A 24,931-nucleotide genomic window follows, 5' to 3' on the forward strand; every position below is an offset into this window, starting at 1 on the left:
TTGTCAACCGTGAAATAACCTCTTTAAATGCGAGCCATTGCCTGGCTATGTCAAATCATTTCATGTATTTTCCCAGGAAACCATAGCCAACTTGCCCTTCATATCTTAATAGTTTCCTTTGTTCAGAATTAAAAGCCTAGTTTCAAAATTAACTATATCTTTTTCAATTGTATAATTCTATCATATTGCGGGCACGATTTCATAATGGCTCCTTTACAGCAAGGTTATTAATTAGCCCTTGCTCATTACAGAATCCTAAATCTGAAATTGCTCAATCCCTAGTGCGTTCTTCAACAAACTGCTCCAGGCATCCATCTCGTACACATACTAGGAATTCATCCTCCAGAGAATTTGTGCTAATTAGGATGAGGCAATCTATCTGTAAATTGAAGATGCCCATTGTTACTATATTGCCCATGCTACATGCAGTTGTAACTTCCTGATGTTTACCATGTCCAACATTTTGATTGTAGTTTGGTGGTCGACAAACCATCTCCCACCAATGTTTGCTGCTCAGTGCTGTTTCTTAGCTCCACCCAGACTGATTCTACATCTTGCTCCTTTCATCTAAGATACTGTCTCACTAATGTACTGTCTCGTCCTGCATTAACAGCGCTATCGCACCTCCTTATCCCCTGCACCCATCCTTCCTAAATGACTGCAGCGAGTCTGAACATGTTTGTGTCGTAATGACGGGCCAGGCCTAAATTAACCAAAACTTTCATCCATTTTAAAAATCAGGGACCACAATCCAACGTTGAAATGAGGGACGAAAAGACAGACACAAATGTAGGTAGACACATTGGATCCTGCCTCCGGGTGAAGGACACTGTCCAAGGTGGATGGACAGTTTGTACAATAATATTCCTCATCCCAAAACGCTCTCATTCTCTTCACATATTGTCATGATAGTTTTTACCATAAACAAAATGTCACCACAGGCAGTGAAGTAAAATAAATTAAATTTGATAAATCAAAGCAAGACACACTCAGGCAAAGGTGCAGCAAGATCCCAACACTGTTTTCTCTCAATTGAACTGGCAATCTCTCAGTAACATCCCAATCCAAACACATGCCGGTTAGAAAGCAAAGGATCAAAAGAAGTACCGATGGAGACCACAAGGCGAGCACACAACCCACACACACCAGACTGAGAGAAATATCCCTTCCACTGGAGAGAGAGGGAGGGAGAGGGTTTGGAATTTGACCTGGGACTCATTTCCACCCAGACACAACCCAGCTCAGCAATTTACTTCACCAGTGAACATGTTACACTTTGGGATGTTGTTCAATATCTTCCTCTGGGGTTTGCCCATTGACAGATTAATTCAGCACAATCGAGGACAGAACCAGTTTGACCAGGGGAGCTGTTTTGTTGATGTTAAACATTTAACTCTCAGCCCGTGTCAGGATCATTACAGCAGTTTTAAAATGTCTGATGCCCCTTACAGGCCCCACACAGAGATTGGGGAATGTTCTGGAGGCAGTGACACATGCCAATTCGAACCGCCGCTCAAAAATCACGTCGAACAAATTCAGATCCATCTGTCTGTCTTTCTCTCAATCTCTGTCTGTCTGCCCCTCACTGTCATTGCTCCTCCCGGTCCATCAGTCACACTCGCTGTCTGTCTATCTCGCTCTCATGCTCTGTCTGTCTCATTCTCACTCGTCCCTCTCTCACTCGTTCTATGTCTGTCTTTCTCCGTGGCTGATTCACTCTCCCATTCCATGTCATCCTCTCTCTCTTTATTTCCTGCTCTACCTGCCCAATTTATTTCGCCCTCTTTCTCTCCCTCTAATTCTCTCTCTCTCTCTCTCTCTCTGTCTCTCTCTGTCTCTCTCTCATTTTCCTTGACAACCAGCCTCTCTCAAACTATCACTCTCATTCCATGTCGGTCGGTCTCATTCCATGTCAGCCCCATTCCTTCCCTGTCTCACTCTCTCCCACACGCCCTCTCTTTTTCTGTCTCATGCTCTCACACTCGGCTCCATGTGTCAGTCCCAGTCTGTCTCACAAGCCTTCTCTGTCTCTCTAGATCTCTATCTATCGCTCTAATTGTTTTAACTTATCTGTCTCTTGATTTTGTGCCATGTCTCACTCATACTCCCGTTCGTCCTCATTTTCTCCCCCTCTCTCTCTCTTTCTCTCTCTCTCTCTCTCTCTCTCTCTCTCTCTCTCTCTCATTCCCTGCCTGTCTCTCGTTCACATTCTGTCTACCCATCTGGCTTTTTCATTCCTCTCTCCACGTCTCCTCCTCACTCTGTTTGGTGCTCTGTCCCTTTCTTTTCACTCTCTCCCTCTCTCTCTTCAATCCTCCCTATCACTCCCTGACTGTATTTCAGTATCAATTTGTCTGCTTCCTTTTTCTCACTCTCTGTCACCCCATCTCTTTCGTTCATATGATCTGTCAATCAGCTCTCTTCCGCTCGTACAGTCTGTCACCCCGTCTCTTTCGTTCATGCGGTCTGGCAACCAGCCTCATTCGTTCATATGGTCTGTCAACCCATCTGTTTCATTCATACGGTCTGGTGCTCCATCTCTTTCGTTCAGACGTTCCAGCAACATGCCTCATTCATTCATTCAGTCTGGCATACCATCCCTTCCGTTCATATGTTCTGTCACCCTGTCTCTTTCGTTCATACGATCAGTCTTCTTGTCTCTTTCGTTCATACGCTCCGTCAGCCCCTCTCTTTCGTTCATACAGTCTGTCACCCCGTTTCTTTCGTTCATGCGGTCTGTCAGCCCCACTCTTCCATTCATAATAACAGTCACCCCATCTCTTAAGGTCATACGGTCTGTTACCTCCTCTGTTTCGTTCATACATTCTGTCACCCTGTTTCTTTCACTCATACCGTTTGACACCCCGCCACTTTCGTTCATACAGTCTGGTACCCCGTCTCTTTCATTTATATGATCTGTCACACCGTCTCGTTCTTTCATTCGCTCTGTCACCACCTCTCTTTCGTTCATACGGTCTGTCAGCACCTCTCTTTCGTTCATGCGGTCCGTCAACCCGTCCCTTTCATTCATAGGTCCTCTGAACCCGTCTTGTTCGTTCATAAGGTCTGTCACCCCCGTCTATTTCGTTCATACGGACTGGCACCCGGGTTCTTTTGTTCATTTGGTCTGTCAACCCGCCTCATTCGTTCATACGGTCTGGCAGCCCGTCCCTTCCGTTCACACGCTCTGTCAGGCCCTCTCTTTCGTTCATACGATCTGCCATCCTGTCTCTTTCGTTCATACGATCTGTCAGCCCGTTTCTTGCGTTCACACGGTCTGTCAGTCCCACTCTTCCGTTCATATGGTCTGTCACCCCCTCTCGTAAGGTTATATGGTCTGTTAACTCTTCTGTTTCGTTCATACGTTCTGTCACTCCGTCTCTTTCATTCATACGATCTGTCACACAGTTTCGTTCTTTCATACACTCTGTCAGCCCCTCTCATTCGTTCATTCTGTCTGTCACTCCGTCCCTTTCGTTCATACAATCTGTCAACCCGTGCCTTCCGTTCATACGCTCTATCAGCCCCTCTCTTTCATTCATACAGTCTGGCACCCTGTTTCTTCCGTTCCTGTGATCTGTCAACCCATCTCTTCTGCTCATACGATCTGTCACTAACTCTCTTGCGTTCATAAGGTCTGTCACCCCTTCACTTTCATTCACAGGTTGTGTCAGCCCTCCTCTTTCATTAATACGGTCTGATAGCCACTCTCCATTGTTCATACGGTCCGTTAGCCCCTCGCTTTCGTTCAAATGGTCTGGCACCCCGCTTCTTTCATTCATACAGCCTGTCAGCCCAGCTCTTTCATTCATATGGTCCGTCATCCCATTTCTTTCATTCATGCGGTCCATCATCCCCTCTCCTCTATTCATATGGTCTGTCACCCCATCTGTTAATTTCATACGGATTGTCACCTCCTCTCTGTAGTTCATACGTTCTGTCACCCCGTCCCTTTGCATTCATAGGTCCTGTCAAACCATTTCATTCGTTCATATGGTCTGGCATGCCGTCGCTTTCCTTCATAGGATTTGACAGTCCCTCTGCTTCGTTCATATGCACTGTAACCCCCTCTCGTTCGTTCATACGATCTGTCACCCCGTCTCGTTCGTGAATACGATCTGTCAGCCCCTCTCTTTCATACATACAGTCGGACACCCTGTTTCTTTCGTTCATGTGATCTGTCACCCCGTCTCGTTCGTTCATACGGTCTGTCAGCCCCTCCCTTTCGTTCATTCTGTCTGTCACCACCTCTTTTCCTGTCATACGCTCTGTCAGCCCCTCTCTTTCATTCATAAGGGCTGTCAAACCGTCTCTTTCGTTCATACGGTCTGCCAGCCCACCCCTTCCACTCATACGATCTGTCACCATCTCCCTTTCGTTCGTACGGTGTGTCACCCCGTCCCTCCCATTCACACGCTCTGTCAGCCCCTCTCTTTCGTGCATACGGTCTGGCACCCCAAATCTTTCATTCATATGGTCCGTCACCGCGTTTCTTTCGTTCATACGCTCCGTCAGCCCCTCTCTTTTGTTCATATGGTCTGTCACCCCATCTGTTAAGTTCATACGGTCTGTTACCTCCTCTGTTTCGTTCATACATTCTGTCACCCCATCTCTTTCGTTCGTAAGCTCTGTCATCCCCTGTCTTTCATTCATACAGCCTGTCACCCCATCCCTTTCATTCATAGGTCCTGTTAACCCGTCTCGTTCGTTCATATGGTCTGGGACGCGGTCGCCTTCATTCACAGGATTTGACACCCCCTCTCCTTCTTTCATATGCACAGTGACCCCTGTCTTTCGTTCAAACGGTCTGTCACCCCGTTTCTTTCGTTCAGACGATCTGTCGCCCCATCTCGTTCGTTCATACAGTCTGTCACCACCTCGCTTTCGGTCATACGCTCTGTCAGCGCCTCTCTTTCGTTCATACGGTCTGTCACCATCTCTCTTCCGTGCATACAGTCTGTCACCCCGTCCCTTTTGTTCATACGCTCTGTCAGCCCCTCTCTTTCGTTCATACAGTCTGTCACCCCATCTCTTTCCTGCATAAGGTATGTCATTCCCCCTGTTTCATTAATAGCTTCTGATACCCCCTCTCCGACGTTCATACTGTCCGTTACCCCCTTGCATTACTTCATACGGTCTGTCACCCTGTCTCCTTTGTTCATCCGGTCTGTAAACCCCTCTCTTCCGTTCACACAGTCTGTCACCCCATCTCTTTCGTTCATTCGTTCTGACACCCCATCTCTTTCTATCATTCGGTCTGACATACCGCCTCTTTCGTTCATACGGTCTGACATAACATCTCCTTCATTTATATGGCCTGGAAAAACCGTGTCTTTCGTGCATATCGACTGTCACCTCATCTCTTTTGTTTATACGGTCTGGCACCCCATCTCTTTCGTTCATTCGGTCTGACACCCCATCTCTTTCGTTCATTCGGTCTGACACCCCGCCTCTTCCCTTCATACGGTCTGGCACCCCATCTCTTTCATTTATATGATCTGTGAATCGTCTCTTTCGTTCATATCGACTGTCACTCTGTCTCTTTTGTTCATACGGTCTGGCACCCCGTCCCTTCCATTTATACGCTCTGTCAGGCCCTCTCTTTCGTACATACGCTCTGTCACACTGTCTCTTTCGTTCATACAGTCTGTCATCCTGTCTCTTTCGTTTATACAGTCTGCCAACGCGTCTCTTTTGTTCATACGCTCTGTTGGCCCCTCTCTTTCATTCATAAGGTCACTCAAACCGTCTCTTTCAGTCATACGGTGTGCCAGTCCCCCGTTCCATTAATATGGTCTGATAGCCCCTCTCCATTGTTCATACAGTCCGTTACCCCCTTGCTTTCGTTCATACGGTTTGGCACCCCGAGTTCTGAAGCAGGGTCACGGACTCGAAACGTTAAATCTGCTTCTCTTTTCACAGATACTGCCAGACCTGCTGAGTGGTTCCAGCATTTCCTGTTTTCCCTTCATTCACACAGTCTGTCACACCATTTCATTCGTTCATACGGTCTGTCAGACCATCCCTTTCGTTCATACGGTCTGTCAGCCCCTCACATCTGCTCATATGGTCTGTCACCGCATCTGAAAAGTTCATACAGTCTGTTACCTCCTCTGTTTCGTTCATACGGTCTGTCAACCCGTCTGTTTCGTTCAAACTGTCTGCCAGCCCACCTCTTCCGCTCATACCATCTGTCACCATCTCTCTTTCGTTCATACGGTCTGTCACGCCGTCCCTCCCGTTCACACGCTCTGTCAGTCCCTCTCTTTCGTTCTTAATGTCTGTCACCCCATCTCTTTATTTCATATGGTCCGACATCCCGTTTCTTTCATTCATACGGTCTGTTACCTCCTCTGTTCTTCCCTATGAAAGCTGGAGAACATATGCAGCTGAATGGATTTAGTCAGGAGAAATGTTGCTATCTTGTGCACGCCATTTCCTTCAACTTTCTTTTCAACATGAAATCACAGCCAAGGTCACAAATCACTTAATATGGCGTGGTACGTCAATCGCATTTTAAAATGGCTGCTGTGCATTTTGCTTAACCTTGAAACTCATTGCAAAGCCCGGAAACAGTCATTGTCCTGGAATTATAAGAAATCTTCCCATTTCTCATTGAAGACTCAAATGGTTATAGGAAATAGGAGTAGGAGTATGTAATTCGGCTGGCGAGCCTGCTGTGCCATTTTAACAGTGCCATTCAAACAGATCATGGCTGATCAGCTGGCTCTGCGCCATTTTAACCCACTGCCACCATACCCAAAATGTCATTATCATCCAGAAATCTATTGATTTCTGTCTTGAACATGCTCACTGATTGAGCATCCACAGCCCTGTGCGGTACAGAATTCCACAAATTCACCACCATATGAGTAAATAAATTCATCCTCATCTCAGTCTTAAATGGCCTACCCCTTATTCTGAGACTGTGTCCCATGTTTCTAGACACACCAGCCAGAGAAACATCCCACCCACATCTACCCTGTTACACCCTGTAAGAATGTTGTAACTTTCAATGAAATCTCCTTTCATTCTTCATTCGTTTAGCGACAACAGGCCCACTTTCTGTAATCTCTCCTCATAAGACAATCCCGCCATTCCAAAGTCAATCCGCTGAACGCCTGTTGCATTCCCTCAATGGCAAGTACATACATCTTAAAAGGAGGAGACGATAACTGCATAGAATACTCCAGGTGAGTCTCACCAAGGCTTTTTCCAATTGCAGCAACATATCTTTACAACCTGTATTCAAATGCCGCTGTAATGAAGGCCAACATGCCACTTGTCTTCCTAAATGCTTACTGTGTCTGCATACTAGCTTTTAGTGACTCATGAAGCAGGACATCCAGATCCCTTTAGACATCAACACATCACAACCTCTCACCATTTAAGAGATACTATGCCTTTCTGTTTTTCCACCAAAGTGGAACACTCCACACTTATACACATTATATTCCATCTGCCATGTTCTTGCACATTCACATTCACCCTGTCTCTTTCGTTCATACGCTCCATCAGTCCCTCTCTTTCGTTCATACGGTCTGTCAGCCCCACTCTTCCATTCATAATAACTGTCACCCCACCTCTTAAGGTCATACGGTATGTTACCTCCTCTGCTTCGTTCAGACATTCTGTCACCCCGTCTCTTTCACTCATACCTTTTGACACCCCGCCACTTACGTTCGTACAGTCTGGTATCCCGTCTCTTTCATTTATATGATCTGTCACACCGTCTCGTTATTTCATTCGGTCTGTCACCACCTCTCTTTCGTTCATACGGTCTGTCAGCACCTCTCTTTCGTTCATAGGGTCTGTCACCCCGTCCCTTTCATTAATAGGTTCTCTGAACCCGTCTCGTTCGTTCATACGGTCTATCACACTGTCGATTTCGTTCATACAGTCTGGCACCCGGCTTCTTTCGTTAATACGGTCTGTCAACCCGCCTCATTCGTTCATACGGTCTGGCACCCCATCCCTTCCGTTCACTCGCTCTGTCAGGCCCTCTCTTTCGTTCATACGCTCTCACACCCTGCCTCTTTCGTTCATACGATCTGTCACCCCGTCTCTTTCATTCATACGATCTGTCACCCCGTTTCGTTCTTTCATTCGGTCTGTCAGCCCCTCCCTTTCGTTCAGACGGTCTGTCAGCCCCACTCTGCCAATCAAAATAACTGTCACCCATCTCTTAAGGTCATACGGTCTGTTACCTCCTCTGTTTCGTTCAGACATTCTGTCACGCCGTCTGTTCCACTCATACCTTTTGACACCCCGCCACCTTCGTTCATACAGTCTGGTACCCCGTCTCTTTCATTTATATGATCTGTCAGACCGTCTCGTTCTTTCATTCGGTCTGTCACCACCTCTCTTTCGTTCATACGGTCTGTCAGTACCTCTCTTTCGTTCATACGGTCTGTCACCCCGTCCCTTTCAGTCATAGGTCCTCTGAACCCGTCTCGTTCGTTCATACGGTCTATCACCCCATCGATTTCGTTCATACAGTCTGGCACCCGGTTTCTTTCGTTAATACAGTCTGTCAACCCGCCTCATTCGTTCATACGGTCTGGCACCCCATCCCTTCCGTTCACACGCTCTGTCAGGCCCTCTCTTTCGCTCATACGCTCTGACACCCTGCCTCATTAGTTCATACGATCTGTCACCCCGTTTCTTGCGTTCATACGGTCTGTCAGCCCCACTCTTCCGTTCAAATAGTCTGTCACCCCATCTCTTAAGGTCATATGGTCTGTTACCTCCTCTGTTTCGTTCATACGTTCTGTCACCCCGTCTCTTCTATTCATACGATCTGTCACACCGTTTCGTTCTTTCATTCGGTCTGTCAGCCCCTCTCTTTCATTCATACAGTCTGCCACCACTTCTCTTTCATTCATACTCTCTGTCAGCCCCTCTCTTTCATTCATACTGTCTGTCACTTCGTCCCTTTCTTTCATAGGTCCTCTGAACCCGTCTTGTTCATTAATACGGTCTGGCACCCCGTCGATTTTGTTCATAGGATTTGACACCCCTTCTCCTTTCTTCATATGCTCTGCAAACCCGTCTTTCATTCAAACAGTCTGTCACCCCGTTTCTTTCGTTCATTCGATCTGTCGCCCCGTCTCGTTCGTTCATACAGTCTGTCACCACCTCGCTTTCGGTCATACGCTCTGTCAGCGCCTCTCCTTCGTTCATACGGTCTGTCACCATCTCTCTTTCGTGCATACAGTCTGTCACCCCGTCCCTTCTGTTCATACGCTCTGTCAGCCCCTCTCTTTCGTTCATACAGTCTGTAACCCTATCTCTTGAGTGCATACGGTCTGTCATCCCCCTCTTTCATTAATAGGGTCGGATACCCCCTCTCGGACGTTCATACTGTCCGTTACTCCCTTGCATTACTTCATACGGTCTGGCACCCCGTCTATTTCTTTCATACAGTCTGTCATGCCATCTCTTTCATTCATTTGGTCCGACACCCCGTTTCTTTCGTTCATACGGTCTGTTACCTCCTCTGTTTCATTCATACGATCTGTAAACCCATCCTTTACGTTCATACGGTCTGTCACCCTGTCTCCTTTGTTCATACGATCTGTCACACCGTTTCGTTTATTCATACGATCTGTCACACCGTTTCGTTCTTTTATTCGGTCTGTCAGCCCCTCTCTTTCATTCATACAGTCTGCCACCACCTCTCTTTCGTTCATACGCTCTGTCAGCCCCTCTCTTTCATTCATACTGTCTGTCACGTCGTCCCTTTCTTTCATAGGTCCTCTGAACCCGTCTCGTTCATTAATACGGTCTGTCACCCCGTCCCTTTCGTTCATACAGTCTGTCAGCCTCTCTCTTTCGTACATACAGTCTGGCACCCTGTTTCTTCCTTTCATGTGATCTGTCAACCTGTGTCTTTCTTTCCTACAGTCTGGCACCCCATTACTTTGCTTCGCACAGTCTTTCACCCCTCTTCTTCTGCTCATACGATCTGTCACTAACTCTCTTGCGTTCATAAGGTCTGTCACCCCGTCTCTTTCATTCATATGGTGTGTCAGCCCTCCTCTTTCATTATAGGGTCTGATAGCCACTCTCCATTGTTCATACGGTCCGTTACCCCCTCGCTTTCGTTCAACTGGTCTGGCACCCCGCTTCTTTCATTCATACAGCCTGTCAGCCCATCTCTTTCATTCATATGGTCCGTCATCCAATTTCTTTCGTTCATACGGTCCATCATCCCCTCTCTTCTGTTCATATGGTCTGTCACCCCATCTGTTAAGTTCATACGGTCTGTTACCCCCTCTCCTTCGTTCATACGTTCTGTCACCTCATCTCCTTCCTTCATATGCTCTGTCAGCCTCTCTCTTTCATTCATACGGTCTGTCACCCCGTCCCTTTCATTCATATGTCCTGTCAACCCATTTCATTCGTTCATATGGTCTGGCATGCCGTCGATTTCGTACATAGGATTTGACAGTCCCTCTGCTTCGTTCATATGCACTGTAACCCCCTCTCTTTCGTTCATACGATCTGTCACCCCGTCACGTTCGTGCATACGGTCTACCAGCCCGTCTCTTTCTTTCATACAGTCTGTCACCACCTCTCTGTCGGTCATACGCTCCATCAGCCCCTCTCTTTCGTTCAGACCATCTATCACCCCGTATCTTTCGTTCATACGGTCTGTCATCCTGTCTCTTTCGTTTATACGGTCTGTCAAAGCGTCTCTTTTGTTCATATGCTCTGTTGGCCCCTCTCTTTCGTTCATAATGTCTCTCAAACCGGCTCTTTCATTCATACGGTGTGCTCGCCCCCCGTTCCATTAATATGGTCTGATAGCCCCTCTCCATTGTTCATATGGTCCGTTACCCCCTTGCTTTCGTTCATACGGTCTGGCACCCCGATTTCTGAAGCAGGGCCCCTGACTCGAAATGTTAACTCTGCTTCTCTTTTCACAGATGCTGCCAGACCTGCTGAGTGGTTTCAGCATTTCTTGTTTTTCTTTCTTTCACACAGTCTGTCACACCATCTCTTTCGTTCATACGGTCTGGCACGCCATCTCTTTCATTCATATGGTCCATCACCCCACTTCTTTCGTTCATAAGGTCTTGTCAGCCCCTCTCTACTGCTCATATGTTCTGTCACCGCATCTGAAAGGTTCATACGGTCTGTTACCTCCTCTGTGTCGTTCATACGGTCTGGCACCCCGTCTCTTTCATTCATACAGCCTGTCACCCCATCTCTTTCCTTCATACACTCTGTCAGCCCCTCTCTTTCGTTCATACGCTCTGTCACCCCGTCCCTTGTATTCATAGTTCCTGTCAACCCGTCTCGTTCATTCATATGGTCTGGCACGCCGTCGCGTTCGTTCATTGTATTTGACACCACCTCTCCTTCTTTATATGCACTGTAACCCTCTATCTTTCGTACAGACGGTCTGTCACCCCGTTTCTTTCGTTCATACGGTCTGTCACCCCGTCCCGTTCGTGCATGCGGTCTGTCAGCCCCTCCCTTTCCTTCATACAGTCTGTCACCAGCTCTCTTTCGGTCATACGCTCCGTCAGCCCCTCTCTTTCGTTCATACGGTCTGTCACCCCATCTCTTTCATTCATATGGTCCGACACCCCGTTTCTTTCGTTCTTCCGGTCTGTTACCTCCTCTGTTCTTCCCTATGAAACCTGGACAACAGATGCAGCTGATTAGATTTAGGCAGGAGAAATGATGCTTTCTTGTGCACGCCATTTACGTCAACTGTCCTTTCAACATGAAATCACAGCCAAGGTCATAAATCACTTAATACGGCGTGGTACGTCAATCGCATTTTAAAATGGCTGCTGTGCATTTTGCTTAACTTTGAAACGCATTGCATTGCCCGGAAGCAGGCATTGTCCTGGAATTATAAGAAATCTTCCCATTTCTCATTGAAGACTTAAATGGTTATAGGAAATAGGAGTAGGAGTATGTAATTCGGCTGGCGAGCCTGCTGTGCCATTTTAACAGTGCCATTCAAACAGATCATGGCTGATCAGCTAGCGCGACGCCATTTTAACCCACTGCCACCATACCCAAAATGTCATTATTATCCAGACATCTATAGATTTCTGTCTTGAACATGCTCGCTGATTGAGCATCCACAGCCCTATGCGGTGCAGAATTCCACAAATTCACCACCATCTGAGTAAAGAAATTCATCCTCATCTCAGTCTTAAATGGCCTACCCCTTATTGTTAGACTGTGTCCCTTGCTTCTAGACTCACCAGCCAGAGAAACATCCTACCCACATCTACCCTGCTACACCCTGTAAGAATGTTGTAACTTTCAATGAAATCTCCTTTCATTCTTCATTCGTTTAGCGACTACAGGCCCACTTTCTGTAATCTCTCCTCATAAGACAATCCCGCCATTCCAATGTCAATCCGCTGAACGCCTGTTGCATTCCCTCAATGGCAAGTACATACATCTTAAAAGGAGGAGACGGTAACTGCATAGAATACTCCAGGTGAGTCTCACCAAGGCTTTTTACAATTGCAGCAACATATCTTTACAACCTGTATTCAAATGCCGCTGTAATGAAGGCCAACATGCCACTTGTCTTCCGAAATGCTTACTGTGTCTGCATCCTAGCTTTTAGTGACTCATGAAGCAGCACATCAGATCCCTTTAGACATCAACACTTCACAACCTCTCGCCATGAAAGAAATGCTATGCCTTTCTGTTTTTTCACCAAAGTGGAACACTTCACACTTAAACACAGTATATTCCATCTGCCATGTTCTTGCACATTCACATTTACCCTGTCTCTTTCGTTCATATGGTCTGTCATCCTGTCTTTTTCGTTCATACGCTCCGTCAGCCCCTCTCTTTCGTTCATACGGTCTGTCACCCCGTTTCTTTCGTTCATACGGTCTGTCAGCCCCACTCTTCCATTCATAATAACTGTCAACCCATCTCTTAAGGTCATACGGTCTATTACCTCCTCTGTTTCATTCATACATTCTATCACCCCGTCTCTTTCACTCATACCTTTTGACACCCCGCCACTTTCGTTCATACAGTCTGGTACCCCATCTCTTTCATTTACATGATCTGTCACACCGGCTCGTTCTTTCATTCGGTCTGTCACCACCTCTCTTTCGTTCATACGGTCTGTCAGCTCCTCTCTTTCGTTCATACGGTCTGTCACCCCGTCCCTTTCAGTCACAGGTCCTCTGAACCCGTCTCGTTCGTTCATCCGGTCCATCACCCCGTCGCTTTCGTTCATACGGCCTGTCACCCGGTTTCTTTTGTTCATATGGTCTGTCACCCCGTCTCTTTCGTTAATACGGTCTGTCAAACCGCCTCATTCGTTCATACGGTGTGGCACCCCATCCCTTCCGTTCACACGCTCTGTCAGGCCCTCTCTTTCGTTCATGCGGTCTGTCACCCCATTTCTTTCATTCATACGATCTGTCACACCGTCTCCTTCTTTCATTCGGTCTGTCGGCCCCTCTCATTCGTTCATACGGTCTGGCACCCCATCTCTTCCGTTCATACGCTCTGTCAGGCCCTCTCTTCTGTTCATTCACTCTGTCGCCGTCTCTTTCGTTCATGCAGTCTGTCATCCTGTCTCTTTCATTCATAGACTGTGTCAGCCCCTCTCTTTCGTTCATACGGTCTTTCACCCCGTTTCTTTCATTCAGACGGTCTGTCAGCCCCACTCTGCCGTTCATATGTTCTGTCACCCCATCTCTAAAGGTCATACAGTTTGTTACCTCCTCTGTTTCGTCCTCTTTAACTGCTAGCCATTGCCTGGCTATGTCAAATCATTTCATGTATTTTCCCAATACCCCATTGCCAGCTTGCCCTTCATATCTTCATCGTTTCCTTTGTTCGGATTTAAAAGCCTAGTTTCAAAATGAATTAGATCTTTTTCAGTTGTAAAATTCTGTCATATTGCGGTCATAATTTCATAATGGCTCCTTTACAACAAGGTTATTAATTAGCCCTTTGTCATTACAAAATATAAATCTGAAATAGCTCCATCCCTAGTTGGTTCTTCAACATACTGCTCCAGGCATCCATCTCGTACACATACCAGCAATTCATCCTCCAGAGAATTAGTGCTAATTAGGATGAGGCAATCTATCTGTAAATTGAAGATGCCCATTGTTACTGTATTGCCCATGCTACATGCAGCTCTAATTTCCTGATGTTTACCGTGTCCAACATTACCACTGTAGTTTTGTGGTCTACAAAATCTCTCCCACCAATGTTTGCTTCCCTTTGCTCTTTCTTAACTCCACCCAAACTGATTCTACATCTTGATCCTTTGATCGAAGATACTGTCTCACTAATGTACGGTCTTGTCCTGCATTAACAGCGCCATCTCACCTCCTTTTCCCCTCCGCCTATCCTTCCGAAATGACTGCATCGAGGATTAAAATGTCCGTGTCGTAATGACAGGCCAGGCCTAAATTAAACAAAACTTTAATCCATTTTAAAAATCAAGGACCCCAATCCAACAGGCCCATGTTGAAATGAGGGGTCAATAGCCATGCAGAAATGAAGGTAGACACATTGAATCCTGCCTCTGGGTGAAGGACACTGTCCAAGGCAGATGGACACCCGGTCCAATAATATTCCTCAACCCAAAACCCGCTCATTCTATTGTCATGATAGTTTTCAAAGTAAAACAAATGTCCCCAGCAGTAGTGAAGTATAATACATTAAATTTCGTAAATCAAAGCAAAACACTCTCTGGAATAGGTGCAGCAAGATCCCAAAACTGTTTTCTCTCAGTTGTACTGACAATCTCTCAGTCATATCCCAATACAAACAAATGCCAGTTAGAAAGCAGAGGATCAAAAGAAGTATCGATGGAGACCACAAGGCGAGCACACAACCCACACACACTAGACTGAGAGAAATATCCCTTCCACTGGAGAGACAGGGAGGGAGAGGGTTTGGAATTTGCCCTGGGACTCATTTCCACCCAGACACAACCCAGTTCAGCGATTTACTTCACCAGTGAACATGTTACACTTTGGGATGTTGTTCAATATCTTCCTCTGGGGTCTGCCCATTGACAGATTAATTCAGCACAATCGAAGACAGAACCAGTTTGACCAGGGGACCTGTTTTGTTGATGTTAAACATTTAACTCTAAGCCCGTGTCGGGAACATTACTGCAGTTTGAAAATGTCTGATCCCCCTTACAGGCCCCTCACAGAGATTGGGGAATGTTCGGGAGGCAGTGACACATGCCAATTTCAACCGCAGCTCAAAACTCACGTTGAACAAATTCAGATCCATCTGCCTGTCTTTCCCTCAGTGTCTGTCTGTCTGCCCCCCACTCTCATTGTCCCTCTCGCTCCATCAGTCATACCCTCTGTCTGTCTGTCTCGCTCTCATGCTCTGTCTGTCTCATTCTCACTCGCCCCTATCTCACTCGTTCTATGTCTGTCTTTCTCCGTGTCTGATTCTCTCTCTCATTTCATGTCATCCTCTCTCTCTTTATTTCGTGCTCTACCTGTCCAATTTATTTCGCCCACTTTCTCTCCCTCTAGTTCTCTCTCTCTCGTTCTCTGTCTCTCTCTCTCACTTTCCTTGACAACCAGCCTCTCACAAACTATCACTCTCATGCCATTTCGGTCGATCTCATTCCATGTCAGCCCCATTCTTTCCCTATCTCACTCTCTCCCACACGCCCTCTCTTTTTCTGTCTCATTCTCTCACACTCGCCCTCTATGTATCAGTCCCATTCTCTCTCACAAGCCTTCTCTGTCTCTCCAGTTCTCGATCTAGCTCTCTATTTTTTTCAATTTATCTATCTCTTGATTTTGTGCTCTGTCTGTCTGTCCGGTCCCTTCTCATTTTCTCTCGCGCTCTCTCTCTCTCATTCCCTGTCTGTCTCTCGTTCACATTCCGTCTGCCCATCTGACTTTTTCATACCTCTCTCCACGTCTCTACCTCACTCTGTTTGGTGGTCTGTACCTTTCTTCTCTCTCTCTCTCTCTCTCTCTCCTCAATCCTCTCTCTCACTCCCTGTCTGTATTTCAGTATCAATCGGTCTGCTTCCTTTTTCTCACTCTCTGTCACCCCGTCTCTTTCGTTCATATGATCTGTCAATCAGCTCTCTTCCGTTCATACAGACTGTCACCCCGTCTCTTTCGTTCATATGGTCTGGCAACACGCCTCATTCGTTCATATGGTGTGTCACCACGTCTCTTTCATTCATACGGTCTCGCAACAAGCGTCATTCATTCATATGGTCAGGCACCCCGTCCCTTCCGTTCATACACTCTGTCAGGCCCTCTGTTCCGTTCAGACGCTCTGTCACCCTGTCTCTTTCATTCATACGGTCTGTCATCCTGTCTCTTTCGTTCATAAGCTCTGTCAGCCCCTCTCTTTCATTCATTCGGTCTCGCAACAAGCCTCATTCGTTCATATGGTCTGGCACCCCATCCCTTCCATTCATACGCTCTGTCAGGCCCTCTGTTCCGTTCATACGCTCTGTCACCCCGTTTCTTTCGTTCATACCGTCTGTCAGCCCCACTCTTCCGTTCATTATAACTGTCACTCCATCTCTTCAGGTTATATGGTCCGTTACCAACTCTGTTTCGTTCAAACATTCTGTCACCCCGTCTCTTTCGCTCATACCTTTTGGCACCCCGTCACTTTCGTTCATTCGGTCTGGTACCCCGTCTCTTTCATTCATACGTTCTGTCATCCTGTCTCTTTCGTTCATAAGCTCTGTCAGCCCCTCTTTCATTCATTCGGTCTCGCAACAAGCCTCATTCGTTCATATGGTCTGGCACCCCATCCCTTCCATTCATACGCTCTGTCAGGCCCTCTGTTCCGTTCATACGCTCTGTCACCCCGTTTCTTCCGTTCATACGATCTGTCAGCCCCACTCTTCCGTTCATGATAACTGTCACTCCATCTCTTAAGGTCATATGGTCCGTTACCAACTCTGTTTCGTTCAAACATTCTGTCACCCCGTCTCTTTCGCTCATACCTTTTGGCACCCCGTCACTTTCGTTCATTCGGTATGGTACCCCGTCTCTTTCATTCATACGATCTGTCACACCTTCTCGTTCTTTCATTTGGTCTGTCACCCCGTCTCTTTCGCTCATACCTTTTGGCACCCCGTCACTTTCGTTCATTCGGTATGGTACCCCGTCTCTTTCATTCATACGGTCTGTCACACCGTCTCGTTCATTCATTCGGTCTGTCGGCCCCTCTCATTCGTTCATACGGTCTGGCACACCATCCCTTCTGTTCATACACTCTGTCGCCGTCTCTTTCATTCATGCAGTCTGTCATCCTGTCTCTTTCATTCATAGACTCTGTCAGCCCCTCTCTTTCGTTCATACGGTCTGTCACCCCGTTTCTTTCATTCATACGGTCCGACAGCCCCACTCTACCGTTCATATGTTCTGTCACCCCATCTCTTAAGGTCATACAGTCTTTTACCTCCTCTGTTTCATTCGTACAGGCGGTCACCACCTTTCTTTCGTTCATACGCTCTGTCAGCCCCTCTCTTTCGTTCATACGGTCTGTCACACCGTCCCTTACTTTCATAGGTCCTCTCAACCTGTCACGTTCATTCATATGGTCTGGCACCCCGTCGAGTTCGTTCATAGGATTTGGCACACCCTCTCCTTTCTTTAAATGCTCTGTAGCCCCCTCGCTTTCATTTCCATGGTCTGTCAACCCATCTCTTTCGTTCATACTGTCTGTCACCACGTCCCTTCCGTTCATACGCTTTCTAAGCCCCTCTCTTTCGCACATACCGTTTGGCACCCTGTTTCTTTCGTTCATGTGATCTGTCACCCTGTCTCGTTCATTCATACCTTCTCTCAGCCCCTCTCTTTCGTTCATGCAGTCTGTCACCACCTCTTTTTCGGTCATACACTCTGTCAGCCCTCTCTTTCGTTCATAAGGTCTGTCAACCCGTCTCTTTCTTTCATACAGTCTGGCACCCTATTTCTTTCCTTCATACGGTCTGTCACCCCACCTCTTCTGCTCATACGCTCTGTCAGCCCCTTTCTTTCATTCATACAGTCTGTCACCCCGTCTCTTTCCTTTATACGGTCTGTCAACACGTCTCTTTCGTCCATACGCTCTGTTGGCCCCTCTCTTGCGTTCATAAGGTCAGTCACCCCGTCTTTTTCATTCATACGGTGTGTCAGGCCCCCTCTTACATTAATAGGGTCTGATAGCCGCTTTCCACTGTCCATACGGTCCGTTACCCACTCGCTTTCGTTCAAAAGGTCTGGCACACCGTTTCTTTCATTCATGCAGCCTGTCATCCCATCTCTTTCATTCATACGGTCCATCATCCCCTCTCTTCTGTTCATATGGTCTGTCACCACATCTGTTAAGTTCATACGGTCTGTTACCTCCTCTCTTTCATTCATACGTTCTGCCACCCCAGCTCCTTCCTTCATAAGCTCTGTCAGCATCTCTCTTTCATTCATACGGTCTGTCAACCCGTCCCATTCATTCATTGGTGCTGTCAACTCGTCTCGTTCGTTGTTACGTTCTAGCATGTCGTCACTTTCGTTCATAGGATTTGACTTTCCCTCTCCTTCGTTCATATGCACTGTAGCCCCCTCTCTTTCGTTCATATGGTCTGTCACTCCGTCTCGTTCGGGTGTATGTTCCATCAGCCCCGCTCTTTCGTTCATACAGTCTGCCACCACCTCTCTTTCGGCCACATACTCCATCAGCCCCTCTATTTCGTTCATACCGTCTGTCACCCCGTTCCTTCCGTTCATACGCTCTGTCAGCCCCTCTCTTTCGTTCATACAGACTGTCACCCCGTCTCTTTCATTCAAACAGTCTGCCACCCTGTCTCTTTCGTTTATACGGTCTGTCAACACGTCTCTTCCGTCCATTTGCTCTGTTGGCCCCTCTCTTGCGTTCATAAGGTCTGTCACCCCGTCTCTTTCATTCATATGGTGTGTCAGCCCACCTTTTTCATTAATAGGGTCTGATAGCCGCTCTCCATTGTTCATACGGTCCATTACCCTCTCGCTTTCGTTCAAACGGTTTGGCACCCCGTTTCTTTCATTCATACAGCCTTTTAGCCCATCTCTTACATTCATACGGTCCGTCACCCCATTTCTTTCGTTCATACGGTCGGTCATCGCCTCTCTTCTGTTCATATGGTCTGTCACCCCATCTGTTAAGTTCATATGGTCTGTTACCTCCTCTCCTTCGTTCTGCCACCCCAGCTCCTTCCTTCATACGCTCTGTCAGCCTCTCTCTTTCGTTCATACGGTCTGTCACTCCGTCCCTTTCATTCATTGGTCCTGTCAACCCATCTCATTCTTTCTTACGGTCTAGCAAGCTGTCGCTTTCGTTCATAGGGTTTGACTTTCCCTCTCCTTCGTTAATATGCACTGTAGCCCCCTCTCTTTCGAGCATACGGTCTGTCACCCAATTTCTTTCGTTCATACGATCTGTCACTCCGTCTCGTTCGTGTATACAGTCTGTCAGCCCCGTTCTATCTTTCATACAGTCTGCCACCACCTCTCTTTCGGTCATACGCTCCATCAGCCCCTCTATTTCGTTCATACCGTCTATCACCCCGTCTCTTTTTTCATACCATCTGTCACCACATCTCTTCCGCTCATACGATCTGTTACCATCTCTCTTTCATTCATACGGACTGTCACCCTGTCCCTTCCGTTCATATGCTCTGTCACCCCGTCACTTCCATTCATACGCTGTGTCATCCCCCCTCTTTCATTAATAGGGTCTGACACACCCTCTCCAACCTTCATCCGGTCCGTTACCCCCTCGCATTCCTTCATACGGTCGGTCACCCCATTCCTTTTATTCATATGGTCCGACACCCCGTTTTATATGTACAGACGATATGTTACCTCCTCTGTTCTTCCCTATGAAATCTGGACAACATATGCATCTGATTGAATTTAGGCAGGAGAAATGTTGCTATCTTGTGCACATCATTTACTTCAACTTTCTTCAGACGCCACTCTCTGTGCCGTTGCCTGACAACTGCTTGCATTGGAGTATCTGATGAAACTGGCGTACAGAGCCGTTTAATTTTCTCAAAACACGGAATTACCAGGTTCAATGTATTTTACTGGTCTCCCTCGAGTTCCCTCTGAGCTTCATAAAATGCTTAGTTTTAGTTTAGAGATACTGCACTGAAACAGGCCCTTCGGCCCACCGAGTCTGTGCTGACCATCAACCACCCATTTATATTAATCCTACACTAATCCCATATCCCTACCACATCCCCACCTCTCCCTATGTTTCCCTACCACCTACCTATACTAGGGGCAAATGCTAATGGCCAATTTACCTATCAACCTGCAAGTCTTTGGCATGTGGGAGGAAACCGGAGCACCCGGAGGAAACCCACGCCGACACAGGGAGAACTTGCAAACTCCACACAGGCAGTACCCAGAATTAAACCCCGGTCTCTCTAGCTGTGAGGTGCTAACCACTGCGCCACTGTGCCGCCCTGGTTGGAGGAAATTAATCTAAAAACTGCAAAACATCGGGGGCGATGTTTTCCAGCCTGTAGTTTTTTGCCACACTGTTCCAGTTTCTCCTGTAGCTCATGATAAATATCCTGAATTGAATTCAATGTCAGATACTCAGTAAGTACCTCGTTTCTCCTATTGGATTTATAGTTTCAGACAACTGTGCAGCAGGACCAGATTGTTTAACATTTGACATCAAGGTTCTGGCATGATGTATAGTATCTACAAGATCCGGAGCTCCGGAAGCTAACTCTTTTGGAGCAAGTGAATGTGGTAGCATCGTGTTTTTTCGAGGTCCCGGCAATCCAGACGTCGATACGGTCAAAGAGCAAGCTATGTTAGCACCTTGATCTGTCATGCAGACTAATTTATTTAAATTTGCTGGGTCCAATGCAACAGTATTCACGAGCAGCTTTAAAATCTCACGCCTGATGTTGTCGCCAGTTTTGGCGTCCTCCAGTGGAAACATTGCTGTTGTTAAAAGTTGGACATTAATTTGAAAATCTACTGTGATCAAATGACAAGTTATCGACATATCGCGGATTTTACGGTAGTCGTCCGTCCATCTGTCAGTTGTCTTGCTCACATTTACATCCTTTAGTATGTCAGTATTCTGAGAAATTAGTTGTTTTCTCTTTTCTTCGGTCACATCACGACACCTTCTTGAAACTGTGCTTGGATTTGGTGACACATTTGATGCTGATAATCGACCCTATGTAGCTACAGATGGCATCACTTAAAATGGCCGCAGCGATTATCACTTAATTTCGGTACCTTGCAGGCAACTTAAAATGGCTGCAACGCATATCACATGAAATTGCAACCGCACATATAACTTCAACATCTACAGTGCTTGTTATTTAAAAGAGCCAGTTGGCATGTCACATAAAATCACAGTTAAGGTCATAAATCAAGTAAAATGGCGTGGTACGTCAATTGCATTTTAAAATGGCGGCTGAGCATTTCGCTTTACAATGGAACTTGCATTGCCCGGAAAACGGGCATTGTCCTGAAATTATAAGAAATCTTCCCATTTCAAATGATGACTCATGTGTTTATTGGAAATAGGAGCACCAGTATGCAATTCGGCTGGCGAGCCGGCTCTGCCATTCTAACAGTGGCATTCAAACAGATCATGGCTGATCATCTACCTCTACGCCATTTTTACCCACGACCACTATACCCTAAATGTCATCATTATCCAGAAATCTATGGATTTCTGTCTTGAACATGATTGAGCTTCCACAGCCCTATGCGGTACAGGATTCCACAAATTCACCACCATCTGGGTAAAGATATTCATCCTCATCTCAGTCTTAAATGGCCTACTCCTTATTCTGAGACTGTGTCCCTTGTTTCTAGACTCACCATCCAGAGAAACATCCTACCCACATCAACCCTGTTACACCCTGTAAGAATGTTGTAACTTTCAGTGAAATCTCCTTTCATTCTTCAAAGCTTTAGCGACTCCAGGCCCATTTTCTGTCATCTCTCCTCATAAGACAATCCCGCAATTCCAAAGTCAATCTGCTAAAAGCATGTTGCGTTCCCTCCATGGCAAGTTCATACATCTTAAAAGGTGGAGAAGATAACAGCATAGAATACTCCAGGTGAGTCTCACCAAGGCTTTTTACAATTGCAGCAACAAATCTTTCCAAACTGTATTCAAATGCCATTGGAATGAAGGCCAACATGCCATTTCTCTTTCTAAATGCTTACTGTGTCTGCATACTAGCTTTTAGTGACTCATAAAGCAGGACATCCAGATCCCTTTAGACATCAACACTTCACAACCTCTCGCCATGAAAGAAATGCTATGCCTTTCTGTTTTTCTGCCACAGTGGAACACTCCACACTTATACACATTATATTCCATCTGGCCATGTTCTTGCACATTCACTAAGCTTGTCCAAAACCCCTTAAAGCCTCTTTGCATCTTACTCACAATTTAATTTCCCACACAGTTTTGTTTCAGCAGCAAATTTGGAAGTATTCCATTTGTCCTCCACATCCACATCATTTATTTAGATTGTGAACAGCTGTGGCTGAAGCAGGGATCCTTGCAGTACCCTCATAGTAACAGCCTGCCATCCAAACAATGATCCATTTATTCCTCCTCGCTGTTTTCTTTTTGTCTACCAGTATTCAGTCCATAGCAGTATGTTACTCCCAATCTCGTGCTCTAATTCTGTTTATTAATCTCCTGTGCGGGAACTTATCAATAACCTTCTTATAATCCAAATACAGCACGTCCACTGGTTTTCCTTTCTCTCTACTACAAATAACATCCTCAAAAAAGTAAACTCCAACAGGTTTGTCAAACATGATTTCCATTTCATAAATCCACGTTGACTCAGCCCGATCATATCATTTGTTTCAAGTGTCGCGTTATCTCATTCTTTTTAATAGATTCTAACATTTTCACTGCTGCTGACATCAAACTAACAGATCTGCAGTTCTGTTTCTCTCCCGCTCTCTTCTTAAAGATTGGCGTGACATTTGCTAATTTCCAGTGTGCAGGAACCCTTCCAGAAACTATAGAAATTTGAAAGATAAGTACCGATGCATCTACTATCCCTATAACCAGTCCTGCAATACTCTGGCATGTAGCTCATCTCGTCCAGGAGATTTATTAAGTTATCGTCCAATTAATTTTTCATGTACTACGTTTTTATTGAAACTAATTTATTTCAGTTCCTCATTTTTATAAGTACCATGGTTCCCCAGAATTTCTTGAGCATTTTCTGCATCTTCCTCCGTGAAGACAGATACAAAGTAATTGTTTAGCCTCTCCACCATTTCCTCGTTCTCCATACAAACTCTCCTGTCACCGCTTGCAATGGACCCACATTCGTCCTTGCTGAACTATTCCATTTCAAATGCATAAAGAAGCATTACGTTGCCAGATAGCTTAGATTCCAGATTTATTTCCCCTTTCCCCTTTAGTTTATTGGTTCTCCTTTGTTGGTTTCGAAATTGCTCCCAAGCCTCGGGCTTGCCTCTTTTCCTGGCGACCGTACAAGGCATGCAAGATTGAACTAATACCATCTTTAACTTATTTTGATAGCCACGGTGGATTCACCATTCCTGTTGGGTTGTTGCTTCTTCGTAGAATGTACATTTTTTGTGTGAAATAACCTATTCAACTGCAAGCCATTGCCTGGCTATGTCAAATCATTTGATGTATTTTCCCAATATCCCATAGCCAACTTGCCCTTCATATCTTCATAGTTTCCGTTGTTCAGATTTAAAAGCCTAGTTTCAAAATGAACTAGATCTTTTTCAATTGTAAAATTCTATCATATTGTGGTCATGATTTCATAATGGCTCCTTTACAACAAGGTTATTAATTAGCCCTTTCTCATTGCAAAATACTAAATCTGAAATAGCTCGATCCCCAGTTGGTTCTTCAACATACTGCTCCAGGCATCCATCTCATACACATACTGATAATTCATCCTCCAGAGAATTAGTGCTAACTAGGATGAGGCAAGCTATCTGGAAATTGAAGATGCCCATTGTTACTGTATTGCCCAAGCTACATACAGCTGTAATTTCCTGATGTTTACCGTGTCCAACATTACCACTGTCGTTTGGTGGTCTACAAAACATCTCCCACCAATGTTTGCTGCCCCTGGCTGTTCCTTAGCTCCACCCAAACTGATTCTGCATCTTGCTCCTTTGATCTAAGATGCTGTCTCACGAATGATCTCGTCCTGCATTAACAGCAATATCGCACCTCCTTTTCCCCTTCGCCTGTACTTCTGAAATGACTGCATCGAGGATTAACATTTTCGTGTCGTAATGACGGGCCAGGCCTAAATTAAACAAAACTTTAAACCATTTTAAAAATCAAGGACCCCAATCCAACAGGCCCATGTTGAAATGAGGGATGAAAAGTCAGACATAAATGCAGGTAGACACATTGAATCCTGCCTCTGGGTGAAGGACACTGTCCAAGGCGGATGGACACCCTGTCCAATAATATTCCTCATCCCAAAACCCTCTCACTCTCTTCACATATTGTCATGATAGTTTTAAAAGTAAAACAAATGCCCCCAGGAGTATTGAAGTAAAATAAATTAAATTGGATCAATCAAAGCTAAACATTCTCAGGAATAGGTGCAGCAAGATCCCTAAACTGTTTTCTCTCAGGTGTGCTGACAATCTTTCAGTCACATCCCAATTCAAACAAATGCCAGTTGGAAAGCAAAGGATCAAAAGAAGTATCGATGGAGGCCACAATGCGAGCACACAACCCACACTCACCAGACTGAGAGAAATATCCCTTCCACTGGAGAGAGAGGGAGGGAGAGGGTTTGGAATTTGACCTGGGACTCGTTTCCAATCAGACACAACACAGCTCAGCAATTTGCTTCACCAGTTAACATGTCACACTTTGGCATCTTGTTCAATATGTTCTTCGGGGGCCTGCCCATTGAAAGATTAATTCA

At 46.0% G+C, this 24,931-nt stretch overlaps 1 protein-coding gene across 1 annotated transcript; it reads right to left on the bottom strand.

Annotated features, from left to right (window-relative positions):
• Positions 1 to 17,873: 17,873 nt before the first annotated feature.
• LOC137381114 (involucrin-like) lies at positions 17,874 to 19,106 on the bottom strand. The gene has a single exon (XM_068053502.1). The coding sequence runs from the start codon at positions 19,104 to 19,106 to the stop codon at positions 17,874 to 17,876; it is 1,233 nt and encodes a 410-aa protein (XP_067909603.1).
• Positions 19,107 to 24,931: the final 5,825 nt, after the last annotated feature.

The sequence above is a fragment of the Heterodontus francisci genome, chromosome 21, assembly GCF_036365525.1.
Source record: "Heterodontus francisci isolate sHetFra1 chromosome 21, sHetFra1.hap1, whole genome shotgun sequence".
NCBI lineage: Eukaryota > Metazoa > Chordata > Chondrichthyes > Heterodontiformes > Heterodontidae > Heterodontus > Heterodontus francisci.

Coding starts and splice junctions, on each gene's coding strand:
- LOC137381114 (XM_068053502.1), bottom strand. CDS start 19,106: ATGACCGACCGTATGAACGAAAGAAATGGGGTGACGGACCGTATGAAT.